The sequence below is a fragment of the Cyrtonyx montezumae genome, unplaced genomic scaffold, assembly GCF_038088225.1.
Source record: "Cyrtonyx montezumae isolate F1298 unplaced genomic scaffold, pur_monq_1.0 scaffold_6, whole genome shotgun sequence".
NCBI lineage: Eukaryota > Metazoa > Chordata > Aves > Galliformes > Odontophoridae > Cyrtonyx > Cyrtonyx montezumae.
The window spans coordinates 7,120,552-7,137,404 of NW_027072067.1; the positions used below are offsets into that span (position 1 = coordinate 7,120,552).

The window sequence follows — 16,853 nt, forward strand, 5'->3', positions numbered from 1 at the left end:
TCCGTATTCAGGCTGTATCTCTTGCTTTGTCACTTTGGGTTCTTACCAATTTGAGTTTGTTATGTTAAATGATTTTTTTGCAGATCCTATTCAGGGTACATTTAAAAAAAATTTAAATAAACACTGACAAACTTCCATGCCGCGCCAGCATGACATATGTCGTCTACTTTGAGACAGCTTTTAATAGTGTAGGGCTCATTTGAAGTCAGGAAAGCCACTCTGGTCTGCATTGTATTAGGAGAAAAAATGGTAGGTACAGAAATGAGTTTGTGAACTGATTTGAATTGCTCTGGCACCTCTGTGCATGTTCAGGCTGGCTGAGATTTCTGCATGAGGAAAGGCTCTCGTTTGTCTTCCTCTCTGTCTGTTCTGAAAATGATTTCCAGCCTATGTGTTATACTGATTTGTAATATATCTTTTTTTTTTTTTTCCAGTTCAAAGGGAGTAAAAACCCAGCTGAATACTAGTGTGTTTGGGTCACTGCAGAATTTTAAGGAAGATAAAGCAAAACCTGTACGAGATGAATACGAGTATGTGTCAGATGATGGTGAGCTAAAAATTGATGAGTTTCCAATCAGAAGGAAGAAAAACACTACAAAGAGAGAACTGCCCTGTAAGGATATTTCTTTTTTTTTGTCTTATCTGTATGACAAATTCTTGTGCTGGCTGTCCAAAATTGTTCTTCATGTTATCTGATTTACCGTAAAGAAAATAATATCTTAACTGTCAGTCAAATAGAACTGGATTTGAATTGCTTTTGAAGTTTGGGCTTAGGAGTGCTATTTTTTTAAGAGGACTGAGACTTCATTTTTCTCTTTTTTAAATCAGTTTTTTCAGATAAAAAAGACACTCTGCAGCACACTCCTGTTAAAAAGCCAAAGGTGGAGTCAGTGTCATATAAGGTATGGCAATTTTTGCTCCTATCATAATCAAGCACCCATTGTATATCTCTTATAGTTTGTGCAATCTTATCCAAAAACTGCCTGGAAACTTGGCTCAGACATGCTAGGCAGTGTTTAATGGCAGGTATGCAATGTGCCTTGGTGTGTGTATTACCCAGTGACTACCATTCACAGAGTAATAGCATCTTTTTCCTGCCCATGCAAAACGGCAGCACAGTGCAGGGAATGATGGTAATGAAGATTTCTTTCAGACTGTCACGTCCTCTACATCATTCTGTAGTCCCAGTCTGCCCAGTAGAGGTAGCACTCAGACATAAGGACTAAGCATAAATTGGCACTGTCTGACAAATGAAACTCAGGAGTAATGCTAATACAATTGGACACCTCATTTGGTGTTTCACATTACTGCACGTCCCATGTAGCCATTAAAAGCATTATTATTATCACCTAGCAGATTCTCCCTTGCCTGTAATGGGCTTACAGCTAGCATGCCCTTGGCTCAGCCTGATACTTTAGCACGTCCCTAACTTGAGGTGACATCAATCTGCCTGTTGACACTTAGCATCAAGAATCATGGAATCATGAAGGCTGGAAAGGACCTCCATGATCTTCCAGTCCAACCATCCACCTAAAAACAATATTTCTGACTAAACTATGTCCCTCAGTACAACATCTGTTTCTTGAACACTTCCAGGGTTGGTGACTCCACCACCTTCCTGGACAGCCCATTCCAGTGCCTGACCATTCTCTCAGAGAAGCAGCAGCAGCTTAACAGCACAGATACAAGTTTGCTCTTGTTTGTGTTAGCTTTGTAGCTCAATGCTGGAAATTAAATGACACGCTGAAATGTTTTGTCTAACTGAAGTTAACATAAATCCATATTATGATACCAGAATCAGCCATGGAAATAAAAATAACTGTTAACACAGAGCTGTAGGTGACTGAAGGTTTTGACCCTAAAAGCTAAGCAGTCTTTTTCGTCCTGGTTCGGCTCAGGGATGTCTAAAAGTGCCTATCTCCTTGCCTCAGTTGAAGTCCTGCACAGGGAGTGGGGCAAAGCATGCTGACCTCTCAACTTCTGTTGTTTTATTACTGTCTGCAGTACAGAGAGGTATCAGCTCCAAATAGGTGCAGGTAGCCTCCTCTAATGTCCTTCGATGGTGTGTTCATACATGTCTGTCCTATTCCCCTGTTGGACTTTCCTGCCCTCTCGCAGCAGGGATGACAGAAGTGGGTCTGTCCCTGTGCCTGAGCTGGCTATGTTAAGAGTCTTGCAATATCCAGAACTGTGCTCTGAAATGTGTCTGGGCAGACAAAGAAACAGCCACAGATTTGCTTCTTCTGATCTGAAAAATAGGCAAGGTGTGTGGGAATGGAACACAGCACCTAGAAACACTGATGGTACAGTGGTGTGATGTGATTCCGTGCACAGGATCAGATCTTGAAGCTGGTTTTCCAGTGCTGCAAGGGAACAGGAAAGCCTGCCATGTCTACAAGCAGATTGATTTTATCGTGTCTCCAATTTTCACTTTTATCTCTTGTTAGTAAGGGGCAACCTTAGAAAGGTCAGCCCTGCATCTCAGAAGAACAGCGGGCTGTAGAAATTCTTGTGTTGTTCTTATTAACTAACTTAGTAAGCTTCCATTTTTTGAGCCTTTTTCTTGTTTTTCCAGAGTGATGACTCATCAGATGAAGATTTACTTCACATTGACACAGAGGCAAAGCCAGGGCGTAATTCCAAAGTAAAGAAAGAGAGTGGAAGTTCAGCAGGAATTCTTGACCTTTTGCAGGCAAGCAAGGAAGTTGGGGGTTTAGAGTATAACACCAACAGGTATGCACAAAGGGATGTTTTTCACTCTTAACCTGTAAGAAAGAATTGTTCTTTCGTGGTTCTGTGTGTGAGAGTGAGAGAATGAACTTTGCTTTTTCTCCAGAAAGCAAATTCTTCCTTTATCCTTAGAACTGGAGGGAGAGGTGGAAAAAGTGTGTGGGAAAGGTTTTTGTGGTATAATTTAAACAAATAGAGGCATTTCACATCTGTAAATGCTGAATGTCCTTTTTAGCAATAATACTATAATAGATGAATCATTCAAAAGGAAGAGAAAGCTCAATGAATGCAGCTTGAGTTCACTGCCTCTGCTCTTAATGTGCCAAGTCTGATCTTAAACTACAGATAACAGAATTTGGGTATGCTTGCCATTTCAAAAGAAGCTGAGTGGAACTTTTCACATATAGTAATGTCTTCCTTAATTCAAACCTTGAGACCAGAGCCCTGGGAAGGAGTTTTGGGAACATCAACTGGTTTTACAGCTGACGTGCACAGAATGGCGCAACAGACATATACTGCTATGTCCTACGCCCTGCTCTCCCTCTCAGTCTGTTGGTTAAGTAAGTTGATTAAGAGTGATTTGTCCCATCTGTAGAACTGAAACATCCTCCTCTGCTCCACAGGAGCCAGCTTCATACCTTTGGAACCTGTGGACCCCCAAAGCATCTTTTTCTTCCCTGCTTTCTTTAGGTCTGCCTTGACTATGTGAAGCCTCATATTCTGTGCAGGAAGTAAAAACAGCTGTATTTGTGGGTTTGAGAGTCGAGAACAGACTTGGCAAAGTGAGACTGGTGCCACCCTTCTCACCCAGGCTGTACCCTGGCTGAGTGTTGGGTGTGTGACCATAAAATTTGAAAGGACCTGTTAAAGTGGAATCAGAAGTTTCCCTCAGAGAGGAAGATATGATCTAAGCCTGGGAAAGATTGGAAGTTAGAAGCCATAACTGAGAATTCCAAAAGATATGTCTCATGGTCAAAGGGGAACATATGGAATAAGTTATCAAAGGAAACCATAGAGAGCAAATTTTATCAGTGAGGTGGAGAGGTTTTTAATGTTAAGAAGAAAGGTGGAATTCTTTATAAGCTGCAATCTGGTAACAGAGATTCGGGGAAATCTAAATGAGGGAGCACTGCTAAACCAGAAGATGTTCCAGCATAGATCTGTTTATTAGGTAATGGTCTGTTTTGCGGCATGGATAATTACAGGAGATTAAAGCGTAGTATGCAGACTGCCTTCATTCACAGTACACCCATGGTGAAGTACCAGGCAGCCCATGAGAGCCAGACTTGCCTATGTGCATAAGCATTTAGAGTTACTTTTGCAGATTGTTGGCAGAGATCCCCACCCCTGAATACAACGGGTGTACATGTGAAGTCTCCTGTAAGAGTTTCTGTTCATTCCTAATGTGTTCCCATGTTATTCCTTGCAGTATGTGTCTCAGCAGGACTGCAGGTGAAAAAAGCCAGTGATCTTAAAATCAAATTACATAGCAACTGTACTTAGTAGGCTTATCTTGACAAGGCTGTTATCTCTAGGGAAGAGACCCAATCTCAGTTTGGTGTTGGTTTTCTTCCATTACTGCCATTCCTCTAGCAAGGAGTAATTGTTCAAAACCAAAAGACTGCAGAGTATATGGGGAGATGTACCAGTGTGTCTCCAGATGTGATAGGGGTTCTAGATTTTCCTCATCTCTTGAGATTTGGGCCTGTCCTTCAAAAAACACTGAAATAATCATATTGGTACTGGTTGGTTTAGCAGTTCTTGTGAACTCATTTTTCATTCTGCATTATGGTGTGTAATGGAACCAGAGTTTATATCAAATTTATGCTTACCTTTTGGCAGGTAATTAGACATTTCGGCAGGTTGTTAGGTGCATTTCACTGTGGGAATAGAGCTGCTGGTGTAATAGGACTCCCATGCATGAAGCTCCCTATAAAAAGAAAAGGTCAGGAATTTTAAGAGCTCTGCCTTGGCCATGTATACAGTGCTTTTTCACATATAATGTGGTTCGTTGCCTGCTTATGATGTGCAAAAATGCAGAGAGAAGCTAAAAATACAGGTTAAAGAAATGGTCCTCAGAGATCCTCTATTGTTCTTGACTCCTCCTCTCTTTTGCTGTCTGCCATGGGTTAAAACTGCCATTCAGTAACAGAATAATAGTCAGAACCTTTCATTTTTTCCCCTTCAACCTGGGCTCTGTATCCAGTCTATTTGTGGAGTTTGTGGTTTCTGAAATCAAAGTTGCAAATGCAGTCACATAACTGAACTCTGCATGAATTACTGCACTGTGTGCGGTAGTTCAGTGGGAATGTGTCATATCAATTTTGGCTCTTGTATAAACAATTAGGTTTTGGCAGTGTGTGTTGCAGCTTGATTGAAAAAAGCTCCTGATAAATGAAATAGCTATGTTTCAATTCATAATCGTGTCAGGCTTTTTAAATGGCTATAACATGCTTTTAAAAAAAGAAAAAGGGAGAAACCTGATATGCAAACATACTGTGTCACAATGTAATGCCAATGTGATCCTGCCTGACTCAGAAACAAGTTTCATCTTTCTCTAGTTTTCTCTTATTTATATGGTACTTAAGGGTTACGTGTGTGTATGCATTTCTCTATATACATATACATATTTATGTATATTTTGGATGCTCCAGACTGCAGAAGTGCAGGCAGTCCAGCTGGAATGTCCTCTGCTCGCACAGTGTTCAGCTCAGAGGTGGGAAGCATGGAGTCAAGACCAGCACCAAAGCTGCTGAACCTCAGTAGTAACTTAGGACAGCATTTTTTGTTGTTGCTGTTGTTTTGTGTGGAAAAACCTTACCTGAATTGTGTGAAGCTTGATTCAGTAAAACGTTAGATTCTTTTTCAGCTGACCAAATCAAAATCCCTGGTGACATTCATGTAGGTTGCTCTAGAGAGCTGCATTTCCTATACCTATGACAGTGGTAGCAAGATGAGAAGAGATGAGGGGACAGAGGTCCTTCAGAAAGGATACCATAAACTTGGGAACAGACTGAAAGGTTTGAAAAAGAATGTAGAAAAAAAAGCTTAGGAGACTGCTAGTCATGTGATTTTGAACTGAGCAAATTATTTGTTCCCAGGTTTGATTTAAAAAAATGGAAGAAAATACCGATTTTGTACTTGAAGTTAAGTAAGTTTCACAGTTCTATACATTTGTCCCTTCTCTAAAATGCTGACAAGTCATTACTGTCTCTGCTTCACTCCTTCATGGTTCATTTACATCTTGCCATGGGGAGGGTGAGAGGAAATGCAGAAATGATGGGGAAACTATCACAGGGGGAGAATGGTGATTTATTACCTCCTCCTCACATGTATCAGTGTTTTTCAGCAGTTCTTACATGCAGTATTCCAGGACAACAGCAGCTGGAAGGGGCCTGTGCAGCTGCTGGCTCACAACACGGACAGCTGTGAAGTCTGGCCTGGTTGTGCAGAGCACTGCCCTGCTGAGTTTTGTACGTAGGGATGGAGATTCTGCAGCTTCTCACTGTGAGCTGCTCGGCCATCAGCACGGCCCTTTCCAAGAGAAGCCCTGGCTCCCCATGTTATACCCCTTCAAGGCACTGTGAAGGTCCTGTGCCCAGGTAGCATGGGGACCAGCCTCGGTTAGGGAGGGAAAGCCTTAACCTGCTGGGGCTGAGCCATGTGTGCTCTCAGCAGTCACAGCTGTCTGCCTGTCAACACCTGCTCTGGAGTGTGATGTAGGGGAAAGGATGCTTCTGTCAAGTCCAGGAGGGAAAGAGGCCTTGTGAAAGCCCCAAAGCATAGCCCGAAGGGCTGCTCTGTGCACTGCACTCTGATGAAGATAATGCTGACAGAAAGAAGCTGCCCTGGGATGGCAAGGCCCCTAGGCTTGCTAGACCTAGAGTGACGTGCCCTTCCCTGGTCAGCCCTGGGGGAGATGTTATTTGGAACGAGTTTCAGCAGCGTTTGTTCCCTCCTCTCTGTTAACAGCATGAGAGGCTCCTTTGCAGAGTTCCTTTAGGAGAGTAAAAAGAAACAACAAGATCCCCAAAAGGGAAGCCATGCACAATGCTGGAGTGGAGCCCACTGCAAAAGGCACAAGCTGCTGTCAGTCCGTTCAACAGTGTCCTTTTCTCTGGTTCTGCTCCTGTTTTTGAAGGTTTAGGTCATAGTTGGAACTCATAGTTTACTTTCATAAACATGTTGGTTATGTTTGTTTTTTAACTATTGTGAAGCTACAGAAAGGGGATATGGCCTTCAAGAGCTTAAGAATTACTTCCCAGTTCTCTTTCTTTTTTTTTTTTCTTTGGCTTAGAAAGCTGAAATACTTTGGATAGAAGCACAGGCAGGCACATGCCCTAATGAGAAACACTTTGCTCCGTGTGCAGCTATGTCTCTTTAAGACGTTACCCATGCGTTCAGGTTGTGGTTTGACTCAGAACCACTGGTTTTGATCATATTCCACAATTTATTTGTTGAAGCTTGTGTTGCTTAAGGCAGTTCCTCTCTGATTTGCCCACTTAGTGGTCATTTTTTGATGGTCTGTTTGCACTGTTTTGAGAGCCCGGTGTTTGCAAAAACTGTTGGGAGGGGAAAAATGGGAAGAAAATATGTTAATTTCTTAGAGGTGGTGCAAAATATGCCTTTGTTAGGGAGGAGGCTGAGGCATCTGGCATGATAATAAGGGGATTAAAATGTCTCTTCACTAAATAAATGTTTCAGTGTTCTTTTATTCCTTGAGCTGCAAGCTATTGACAGCAGTCTTAAGTCATTTTCAGGATTATTTATAAATGCAATTAGTGCCCAGAAACTCCCTTTATGTCTTATATGTTACTGTATCCAGAGTCTTGTAAAGGCTTTAAGTGGATTAAATTAAGATCAAATCAGTGAAAGTGATGTGGTACTGCTAATTTACTTCGGAAAAGATGTACGTTAGGGGCTTCTGTTGCATAACTGCTTTTGCAATGTTTTTTGCATGTCATTGTTTAAACTCCACTCCAAGGTTCTAGAAATACTTGTTGGGGCATTCTGCATTTCACTAGTGTTTTCTGATGAGTGTTCTTCTTTGTTTTTCTATATCATGGGGAGCATACATTACACTCCATCAGGTGTGCACTCCTGTCAGAACTCACACATCATTTAGCCTCAGCCTGCTCTATAGGGATGTACTGTTTTCTGTAGTAGATGTCCAGCACGTGTTGACAGCTGGCAACAAAATGCCAAAAGCAAGTTCAATGGGAGCAAAGTTTCCACCACCCTGTAGTCCTCTCATCCAGTCCATATCTGTCCAGCTCTGGCTTTGCAGGCTGTTCCACCACTTCATGCAGCCACTGCTCAGTCGCCCTCCTCCATTCCCCAAGCTGTGTTCCTTCAGTGGGGTGCAGGAGAGCCTGCACACTGGGGTGGTACCTCTGTGGTTCCCCCTCACCTTCAGGCTTTGCTTTCGCATTTTGTCATGTGAAGGAAGGGATGGAGGAGTCTGAAAAGAATTTGGAAAGGTATTGGCCAAGAGCAGGGGCCTCATCCTTCAGCTCTGTGAAAGCAACGTGGTTCTTGCCCACTCTAGCTGTGATACAGGAAGATTGGAATTTGGGTGTATGAGCAAGGAGCTGGGGAGGTGGCCTCAGAGCTGGGTGGTAGAATTGCTGCATTGCTGGGAGTGCTGCCTGGGGCTTTGAAAAGTAACCTGACCTCTGTCCTTGCACACCAATGATGACAGCCCCCACAGAGCTGCACATCTCACACATAGCCAAGTGGTGCACAGCTTCCTGACTTCCAAGGCAGCAACCCCAGATCTAATGCACGATGATGTTGCTGTTAAAGTAAAAATAACCAGTGCTGTTTGTGGCGTGCCCAGCTGCTTAAAGCGCAGCAATAGGAAGTTTGCTCTAGCAGCACTGTCAGATGAAAGGAGTCAGCTATTTGTGAGAGGTGTGTGTTTTCCTGGAATTGCTGATAGCTCCTGTATTTCTCCATGTTTTCCAGCAGTCAGCCACCTGCCTCACCCAGCACACAGGAAGCAATCCAGGGCATGCTGTCAATGGCAAACCTCCAGTCGTCGGACTCCTGCCTGCAGGCCTCGTGGGGTACCAACCAGGCCAAGAATAACTCCATCTCCTCACAGAACTCTAAAAAAACAGGCGGCGGTGGCAACAAAAACGCTGGCAAGCGATTACTAAAGAAAAGCACAAAAAACAGTATTGACATTGAAGACTATGATGAAGATCAGGACCACTTAGATGCCTGTTTTAAAGATTCAGATTACGGTAAGTATAGCGAAGCAGTCTGAGTGTGTGCGTGCCTATTTGTTCATATCTGCAGATGCCCCTTCCATGTGTCTCCTTGATGCACAAATCCACATCTTGTCTCACAATGGGTCATGAGATTGGCACTGATGGGTTTCAGTCTGGCTTGGAATAAGAAACTTGTCTTTCTTGCAGCTATGCTGCCACGCCAGACAACAGGAAGACTGATCTTCCTGTTTGAAAACTTTCTCTGTGTCACAGCTCAGTGACAGCAGCTCCTAAGTGTAGTGTGGATGAGAACAGGAGAATGTCCCTGGATGATTTCCAGCTGTCACCTCGCAGCAGGACCTCTGGGGGACTTTGCCCTTCTAGCTGTGATGCCTGTGGTCACCATCGCTGTATACAGCAAGTGGGCCTCTGTGCAGCCTAAAATTGTCTCCTACACTGAAACTACTCTTTGTTTCCTACTGTAGTTTACCCTTCTCTTGAATCGGATGAAGATAATCCAGTATTCAAATCCCGATCAAAGAAAAGGAAAAGTTCTGATGATGCCCCTTACAGCCCAACGGGTAAGCTCATACAATCTGTGCTACTCAAACTAAGCTGTGCAGGTCCCTCAGGAACCAGCCATTTTTCAAGGAATGTGGAAACTACAAGACCAAAAATGAGCAATTTATCTGTAATGTGAAGGATTAACCCTCTCCAGTACACTGTGGGATGATTTCACATGCTGGGATGTGTACTGATGTGGTAGTCTTTCTCCATCAATCAATTGTCAGGAAAAGTGCTCTTTTGGGTAGGTTTTTGATTTGTTTTCCCTCATGCTCCTGTGAAGGAAGGATTGGTGGCAGTAGTGTAGTAGTGAAACCCCAGGCAGTTGATCGGCCCTGGCTTTTGGTGCTGGCTGTGTAAAGAGAAACGAGCACAAAATACAGGAATGGTCTCCTCTGGGTTCAGCCAGTGCTGATAGTCTGGAAGGCTGTTTTTGTTGCAGCTCACCAGAGGCAGTGCAAAGCCTGGGGATCCCCAGGCACCCTTTGCTGTGGCCACTGACAAGGGAATCTCCACAGCTCACTGTGTGTGTGACAAGCAGCCCGTGTCTTAGCTTGCAACGCTGCACATCCATCTCCTGCTCAGGAGGGTGGTCCTGCTGCTCAGTGTGTGGTTCTGCAGGTGCTTCACCTCTGATTGCTTTCCTTGCAGCACGAGTCGGCCCCTCAGTGCCTCGGCAAGACAGACCGGTGCGAGAGGGAACAAGGGTCGCCTCCATTGAAACTGGACTTGCCGCTGCAGCCGCGAAGTTGTCACAGCAGGTGAGGTTGCTTGAGAAGCAGTAGCTGTCCACAATGAAAGCAGCAGTCATGCCCAAACAGCAGAGCAGTGCCAGCCCTTCTTGGGGTTTATCTGTGCCAGCTTGGCAAGGATTATCAGTCTCAGGAAAATAAATAGGAGGAAAATCCAGCAGTGTTGCACCATACCTGACAGTGTCATGGTGCAGAGCAGGAGCTGTACTGGGCATGCAGAGAAGCACTGGGAGAGCACGCATATCTACCTACATTCTTGCAGGCTAGCGATGGAAGCAGGATCCCCAAAAGGAGTGTGCATGAATGGCACGTTGATATGCTGAAAGTCTGGATGGTGTGATTGCCTTACCTGTTTGAATTGGCTGCTGGGAAGCATTAGGGCTTACTCCCAAAGCTTTGGTTAACCGAGGGCAGCTAACATCAGTTTAACAAAGGCACTTGTGGCTGTTGAAAGGTATCCTTTGATCTCTGGAGGGGTCAGGTAGGTGCAGAGTGCCTCATGCACAATGACCCCACAAAAATGACACCGCATAGCATGAGGTCTGCCAGAGGAAGGCTGGGAAGTTGCTGGAGATGTGGCTTTTGGAGGCACTGTGCGTTTGTGGTGGGTGCTGTTGGGTAGTGGAATTTTGTCAGGAAGTGGACTCGTAGATAGGTGAGGGAAACAGGATGGTGACAGACTGCTTTTCTGTCAGTGTGTGTAAGTACAGCTATAGGCGTTACCTTAGCAAGAAGCAGCTTCTGAGAATAAGTGGGGTGTTTAATGTCCTTCTGTGGTGAAAGCATACGAAGATACCTGAAGATAGGAGATGCCAGTGTATGTGGAACATCGAACCGTTTGTTCATTCAAAGTCACGCTGGTCTCCCAAGGCAGGGTCATTTTGGCCTGGCTCCCTCTCACTGCAGTGTACAGAGAGCTAACAAGCAAGGAGGCTCTGCTCAAAGCACAAACGTAGATGCAAGAAAGGCAGCGTGCGCGTGTGGCAGAGAGCTGTGAGCGGGATGCTATCGGAACAGACCCTGAACAGTTTGTACATGGCAAACTTCGTTGTTTTTTCATTGTATCAGGACCCTAAGCAACGCCGCTGGCCCTTGCCATAGCTAAAGGTCTTCTGGGGATTAATCTGAGCTTCATGTTTGTCATTTTAAAGGAGGAACAAAAAGGCAAGAAGAAAAAAAATACCAAAAAGAAGCTGTCAACCAACAACGCGAACAAACCGGCTCAGGAAGGCAGCTCGCCAGAGCCGAAGCTGGAGTCACATGCCAGCAGCCTCACAGATCACGAGTACACCGCAGGGGCCAGCACCTTTGGGGCCGCCCAGCCTAACAGGGGATCGCAGCCGATGGCACCCGGTGTTTTCCTCACACAGAGGAGACCCTCATCATCCTCGCAGAACAATGCCTCCGCCAAAGGTACCAGGAAACGCCTGGGGTTATGGTGTAGGAATGGGGAAGGGTGATTTGGTCATATAATCCACGCCCTCTGCAGGGCCTTCGTGTGTGGTGTCTGTCATGGGTCTGTGGAAGTGTTTTGGTAGGGCAAAGCCGGTTGGAGATCTGGCCCGTAGCCTTGGCTGCCCTGGTACTGTGGGCCTAAATCTGTGCTTTGCTGCCTGGCATTTGTTGTTGTAGACTGTGAGGCATCCGATGCTAGGAAATATTCTGAGCATGCTCCGGGCTTTCTGAGGAGGACACGCAGTGATCACGTCACAGTCCAGCCTGTCTGGTGAAGCCTTGACAAGGGAAGGAGGCATCCATCAAGGCTTTTGTGCTCAGGGCTGGGTCAGGCACTGCTGTTTTAGGCTTCTGTTTGTGCAGAGGTGTAAATGAGGACATCCTGCCCAGCGAGTGTAGAGCAGTAAGAATCTGCAAAGCTGGCATGAGAGCTGCAGCAAGGGAGCAGAGGAATGTCAAGCCTTGGGAGTTACCCCACCACACAACCAGAACCAAGAGAGGAAGAGGTCGCTTGCTATCTGCTATAGAGAAGGCATTAAAAAGCCAGAGCTGTCCCGGGCCTGGGCCAGGAGCTCCTGTTCCTCGATTGAACTTTGCTGAGAATGCACGATAAAGGCAGGTGTGTGGGACGGGCAGAAACCCCAGATGAGTGCACTGTATATGATGAAGAGCAAGTGTGCCATCCCACAGGAGGGCCTTTTGTAGAAAGTGAGGCTTGGTGGCAGATGTTTCCAGTATTCTTCTGTATGTGAGTGGAACTAACTAGAGATAGTGCGTGGTGTCCTGCAGCCCCTCGGAGGGGTGCCAGCCAGTAAAACATCAGAGCAGCTGAACAGGCCATATAGGAGGATGTGCTCGTTATAGACTGTAGGGCTCTTCCAGGAGCTGACAACACCTGTGACTGTCTTCAGAACTGGAGTGAAGTGAAAATACTTGCCTGGAATTGTGTCTTTGTGGTGAAATTGTGTCATGAAGGTCCAAGAGCTCCGTGGAAGAAGTGGTGGAAAGAGAAGTGCTGAATGGAGCCCAACCTCCCCCCAGTCAGGCCAGTGAGTTGGGCGACCCAGCCAGGGCATCGTGGAGGGAGCTTTTATGGGCATGTGGAATGCACCTTGCCTGTGCTTTAGCTCGATCCTCAAAGGAGGGAATAAACCATGTGCCAAGAGTGTGTGCCCAACCGTGCAGGGAGAGGAGCACTTTCAGAGCCTCCAGTGCAGGGTCTCGAGACAGCCGGGGCCACCAAGCGGACATCAAGGTGACTCTCTTGCATGGAATACAGGGAGTTCCCGGCTGGGTATCATTGGTAATGAAGAGATGATGGGATGAAGCAGAATCAGGGAGCTCTCAGACCACCTCAGAGAGGAGAGAGAACTCAGAATGAGGCAAAAGGATGAAAAATGAAGAAACTATAAATGGTCTCTCAGTACTGTCAGTGACTGTAGAAGCACAATCCTTGTTGAGGAAAGCTATCGTATGGAAGTCACTGTTTGCATTTGGGCTTGTGTAATCCCATGGAAAGTGTCACCCACACTGTCATGACCTGGGGCACTTAATGTAGATGGTCAAAGTCGAAAGCAGCTGAGATTCTTCAGGTATGGGTTCACAAATAGTGGTGTAATAGGAAGGAGTTGCATGGGTTTGTGTGGTGCCAAGTTTCAGATGTCTTGGAGACCCATGAAGTTTCTGTCTGTAAAGTGGGAGCAGGTGAGAGAAGAGGCAGAGATCAGCTATGCTTGCTGCACTAGTCCTTGCAGAAAGCTGTACAGGGAGCACAGACCTTCCTGAATGGCAGCCTATGAACACGGGTCTGGTTAGTGATAATGTTTCTATCTCAGGAGTATGAGGAAAGGGGAGGTTGCCCTCTTTGAGTGCTTTGCAGTGCACTGGTGCTAACCTGAATCAGTGTGTGTGTGTATGCATTCAGTGGCTTGCTGACTGGAGATGGTGTCTGTAGCACTAGGGAAAGAGAAAGTGAGGAAGCAGGATGGTGGTGTCAGTGAGGTGGCATGCAAGCTGTGCCCTGTGCATCAGATTCTCCCTTGAGGATGTGTGAAATAGTGGAGAAATGCTCAGGGATCCTGGAGGTGCATTTGTGTTGTGAAAGCAGGGTGTTTACAGCCTGCTGAGTGACTGTGCGTGGGGCAATACCTATGCAGAGGTATTGTTCTGATGAGCACTGAGGCATGGGGCGGTGCCGGAGTGACTGGGGTTGGGTGGTCATGCTGGGGCACCCCTAGAGCAGAGGTGTGCAGGCTCAGGGTTGGGTACGGGCACAGCACAGCAGGGCTGGCACTGTGGAAGCAGCTGGTGCCCCAGGTACGCACTGGGATCTGTCCTGGCTGTGGTGGGGCTGACCTGCAAGAGGCTGTGCTCCCCTCTGAGGCACCTCTGGGTTTGGGGTGGTGTGGGAGAGCCATCAAGCTCGAGGGACAGCTGTGGTCTCCTGGAGGTGCTGGGGTGGGGATGGGGGCAGGGAGATGGTGGTGTGGGGCTGAGGGCTCGCTGCTGTGGGTTGGCGTGGGGGCAGGAGTCTGGGCCTCACCACTGCCACTCTTCCTCCAGGAAAGCGCACGAAGAAGGGGATGGCCACGGCCAAGCAGCGGCTCGGCAAGATCCTGAAGATCCACCGGAACGGGAAGCTGCTCCTTTAGCGGCGGGGCCGCCGCCGCCTAGCTTTGAGCACCACAATGACAACCCTCTTAACTTTCGGCGGTCGGAGTGTACAGAATCCTGCTATAAATATTTTTTAATATAGATGTCCTTTCTCAGAGTGCTGAGAGCGACTAGTCCGCAAAAAGTTAACACTCACTCACCTGGCCCCACGTGCTGGGAGGTGAGCGTGCACCCGGTGGGGAGGGCAGCGAGGGGCCGGGTCGGGGACAGTGTGTGGTGGGGGACTGGGGGCACTGGGCGCGTTCCCCCCGGCCGTGCCATGTCGATGCATTTCCCGAGGCATCCTTTTCCTAGAATGTAGCTTGTACATAGCTTTTGGAATAATGACCACCTGTTTTTTATAAGGGGAAAGTCTCTCCGGGCGCCGCCTGCTGCAGCGGCCCTTACCAGCTCTTTGCGTAACTTCTTGTACGAGGAGGGAGACAGTTATTTTACTAGCACCTTGTGGAGTGTTTCCGTGTTTTGTGACGATGTAATTTATTAATGTTTGTAGCTTTTTATATTTGTACATTTCTTATGGGCTTTGTTTATATACACACATTACTGGGGCATGGTGTCCGCGGGGAACCAGAGCCACCCGCAGCCCACGGCCGTCGGGGCCGTGCTGGCCTGGGCATCAAGCCAGCTTTTTTTATTATGATTATTATTATTAGTATTATTATTTTTTCGCGACATGTACATTTCTAACAAAGTTTATCGTGGCTATCTATCGATGACGGTGTTTTATTTACCAATTCATATCAAATGCTCTTGTATCGAGTTCATGAAATCTAAGTAAACTTAGATCAAAAAAGTTTAAAAAAAAGGAAAAAAAAGAAAGAAAAAAGGAAAGAAAGAAAAAAAAAGAAGAGAAAGCAAAGTAAACTATTTCAGGTTTTGTATACAACTGCCTGGGCCTGGCCTTTTTGTGGGGTCGGCGAGGGGCAGTGTGTGGGCTCGGTGGAGCAGTGCAGGGCAGGGCAAGAGGCTCAGCACAGCGTTCACTGTTCTGCTGCTCCCCCAGCACATGCAGGCCCTGGGGAGCTGTGCTCAGCCTGCGCAAGCATACCCCAGAGCTAAGGCAGTGCCCTCTGTGCTTGCTGCAGCAGTCTCCACCAACACCTCCAGACAATGTCTTGGCACCTCTGCCACCCCGCCCAGCTCCGCAGGGCACTTACTTGGTTTATGGTCATTACTCTGAGCCATTTGTCTGGAGTGACCTTCCTGCCCGTGGTGCTGTTACCCAAATATTCCTTCCTTACCACAGAAGAGTCAGTGTGATGCCATCAACATGTACAAAGTCTGCTGCTTCTGCACTTCTCTTTCTCAACACAAGGCTGTTCACCTCTCCCATGCCCAGGCTGCTCCCTCGTTACTGGCACGTACTAAGGGGACAATGAGAGGAACTGACTGAGACCTACAGAAAATTACCCATTACTCACTTTGGCAGCCTCAAAAGGCTCAACGTTTGTGCTGCAAAGTCCACTGCTCAGATGATGTGGCCTCAAACCCACTATGTAGATGCCAATGAGAAGAAGGGGGGATAACACTGATCATTTCACCAGCTGCATCTCTTCCAACAAAGGGTATCTATCTCTTGATATACTTCTGTTGTAATTCCTTAAGACAAACAGTAGGCCAAGCATGCAGTTTGCTGATGGCTTCTTTTTGGGGAGCCTTCCTTTCTCTGTGTCTATCCCAAATCCTTCTACATGGAGACATGGTTGTTGGATACTACATACAAGAGTGATTGCAGGTAGATGCTGTCAGCTTTACAGACCAGTGGTGACACATGATGGGTGGACTACGGTGGTGTTTTCCAGGGGATGGCACCGTGAATGCAGCTACATTGAGCAATCTGAAGTTACTTTCAGCATGACTTTTGGCTGCAGACAGCATGGCACACATACAGGGCGACCCAGGGAACGTTCCTGCAGGGAATAGGGCACCAGCTCAATGAAAGCACCAAGAGAGGCAGCGGTTTGGTTCTCTTCCAGCAGAGAACTGTTGGTCGAGTGTTGGTCATTAGCTCCTCACGAATTCAAAGGCCAAAACAGCAATGCTTCAGACAGACGGCTGAGGTTTTGGGATGGTCCTGCAATATGTCCTCACAGCGACATTTTGGACTGGAGGTTAAGGTGGCTCATGGTAATGGCAGCCGTTCGCCAGCTGGGGGAGTTCACAGTTCAGAAACACAACCACGGCCTCTAAGGACCCGGAGCCATAAAACGCCCAGCACCTCGCGGCTCGGGGACACGCTGCCTGTTCACCAGGTTTCTTGCAGCGCTGCTGAGGATGCCCTGTGGCTCATTCCAACTGTAGCAGGCCCAGCAGCCCGAGGAGACCACCAGCAGGCTCTGAGTCAGCCCCTGCAGAAAGCACCTTCAGAAATGAGCGATAACTGCCGCAGACGAAAGGAGCCTGGCACGCTGGTGCTGAGCTGCCTTCCCCTTTGAGCAGTTCCATGCTGACAGGACTGTTCCCA

The 16,853-nt window shown here is 46.8% G+C and overlaps 1 protein-coding gene across 3 annotated transcripts in view; it reads left to right on the forward strand.

Moving 5' to 3' along the window:
• PHF2 (PHD finger protein 2) overlaps positions 1-15,102 on the forward strand; it is an 82,099-nt gene extending 66,997 nt beyond the window's left edge. The window contains exons 15-22 of one of the 3 annotated variants that reach the window (XM_065749764.1): positions 435-613; positions 829-902; positions 2,576-2,733; positions 8,698-8,978; positions 9,431-9,526; positions 10,161-10,270; positions 11,413-11,674; positions 14,279-15,102. In XM_065749764.1, the coding sequence (XP_065605836.1) occupies positions 435-613; positions 829-902; positions 2,576-2,733; positions 8,698-8,978; positions 9,431-9,526; positions 10,161-10,270; positions 11,413-11,674; positions 14,279-14,367 (1,249 nt within the window). In that variant the 3' untranslated portion in view covers positions 14,368-15,102. The remainder of the gene's footprint in view (positions 1-434; positions 614-828; positions 903-2,575; positions 2,734-8,697; positions 8,979-9,430; positions 9,527-10,160; positions 10,271-11,412; positions 11,675-14,278) is intronic. The other 2 variants (XM_065749765.1, XM_065749766.1) reach the window with 2 other exon arrangements.
• Positions 15,103-16,853: the final 1,751 nt, after the last annotated feature.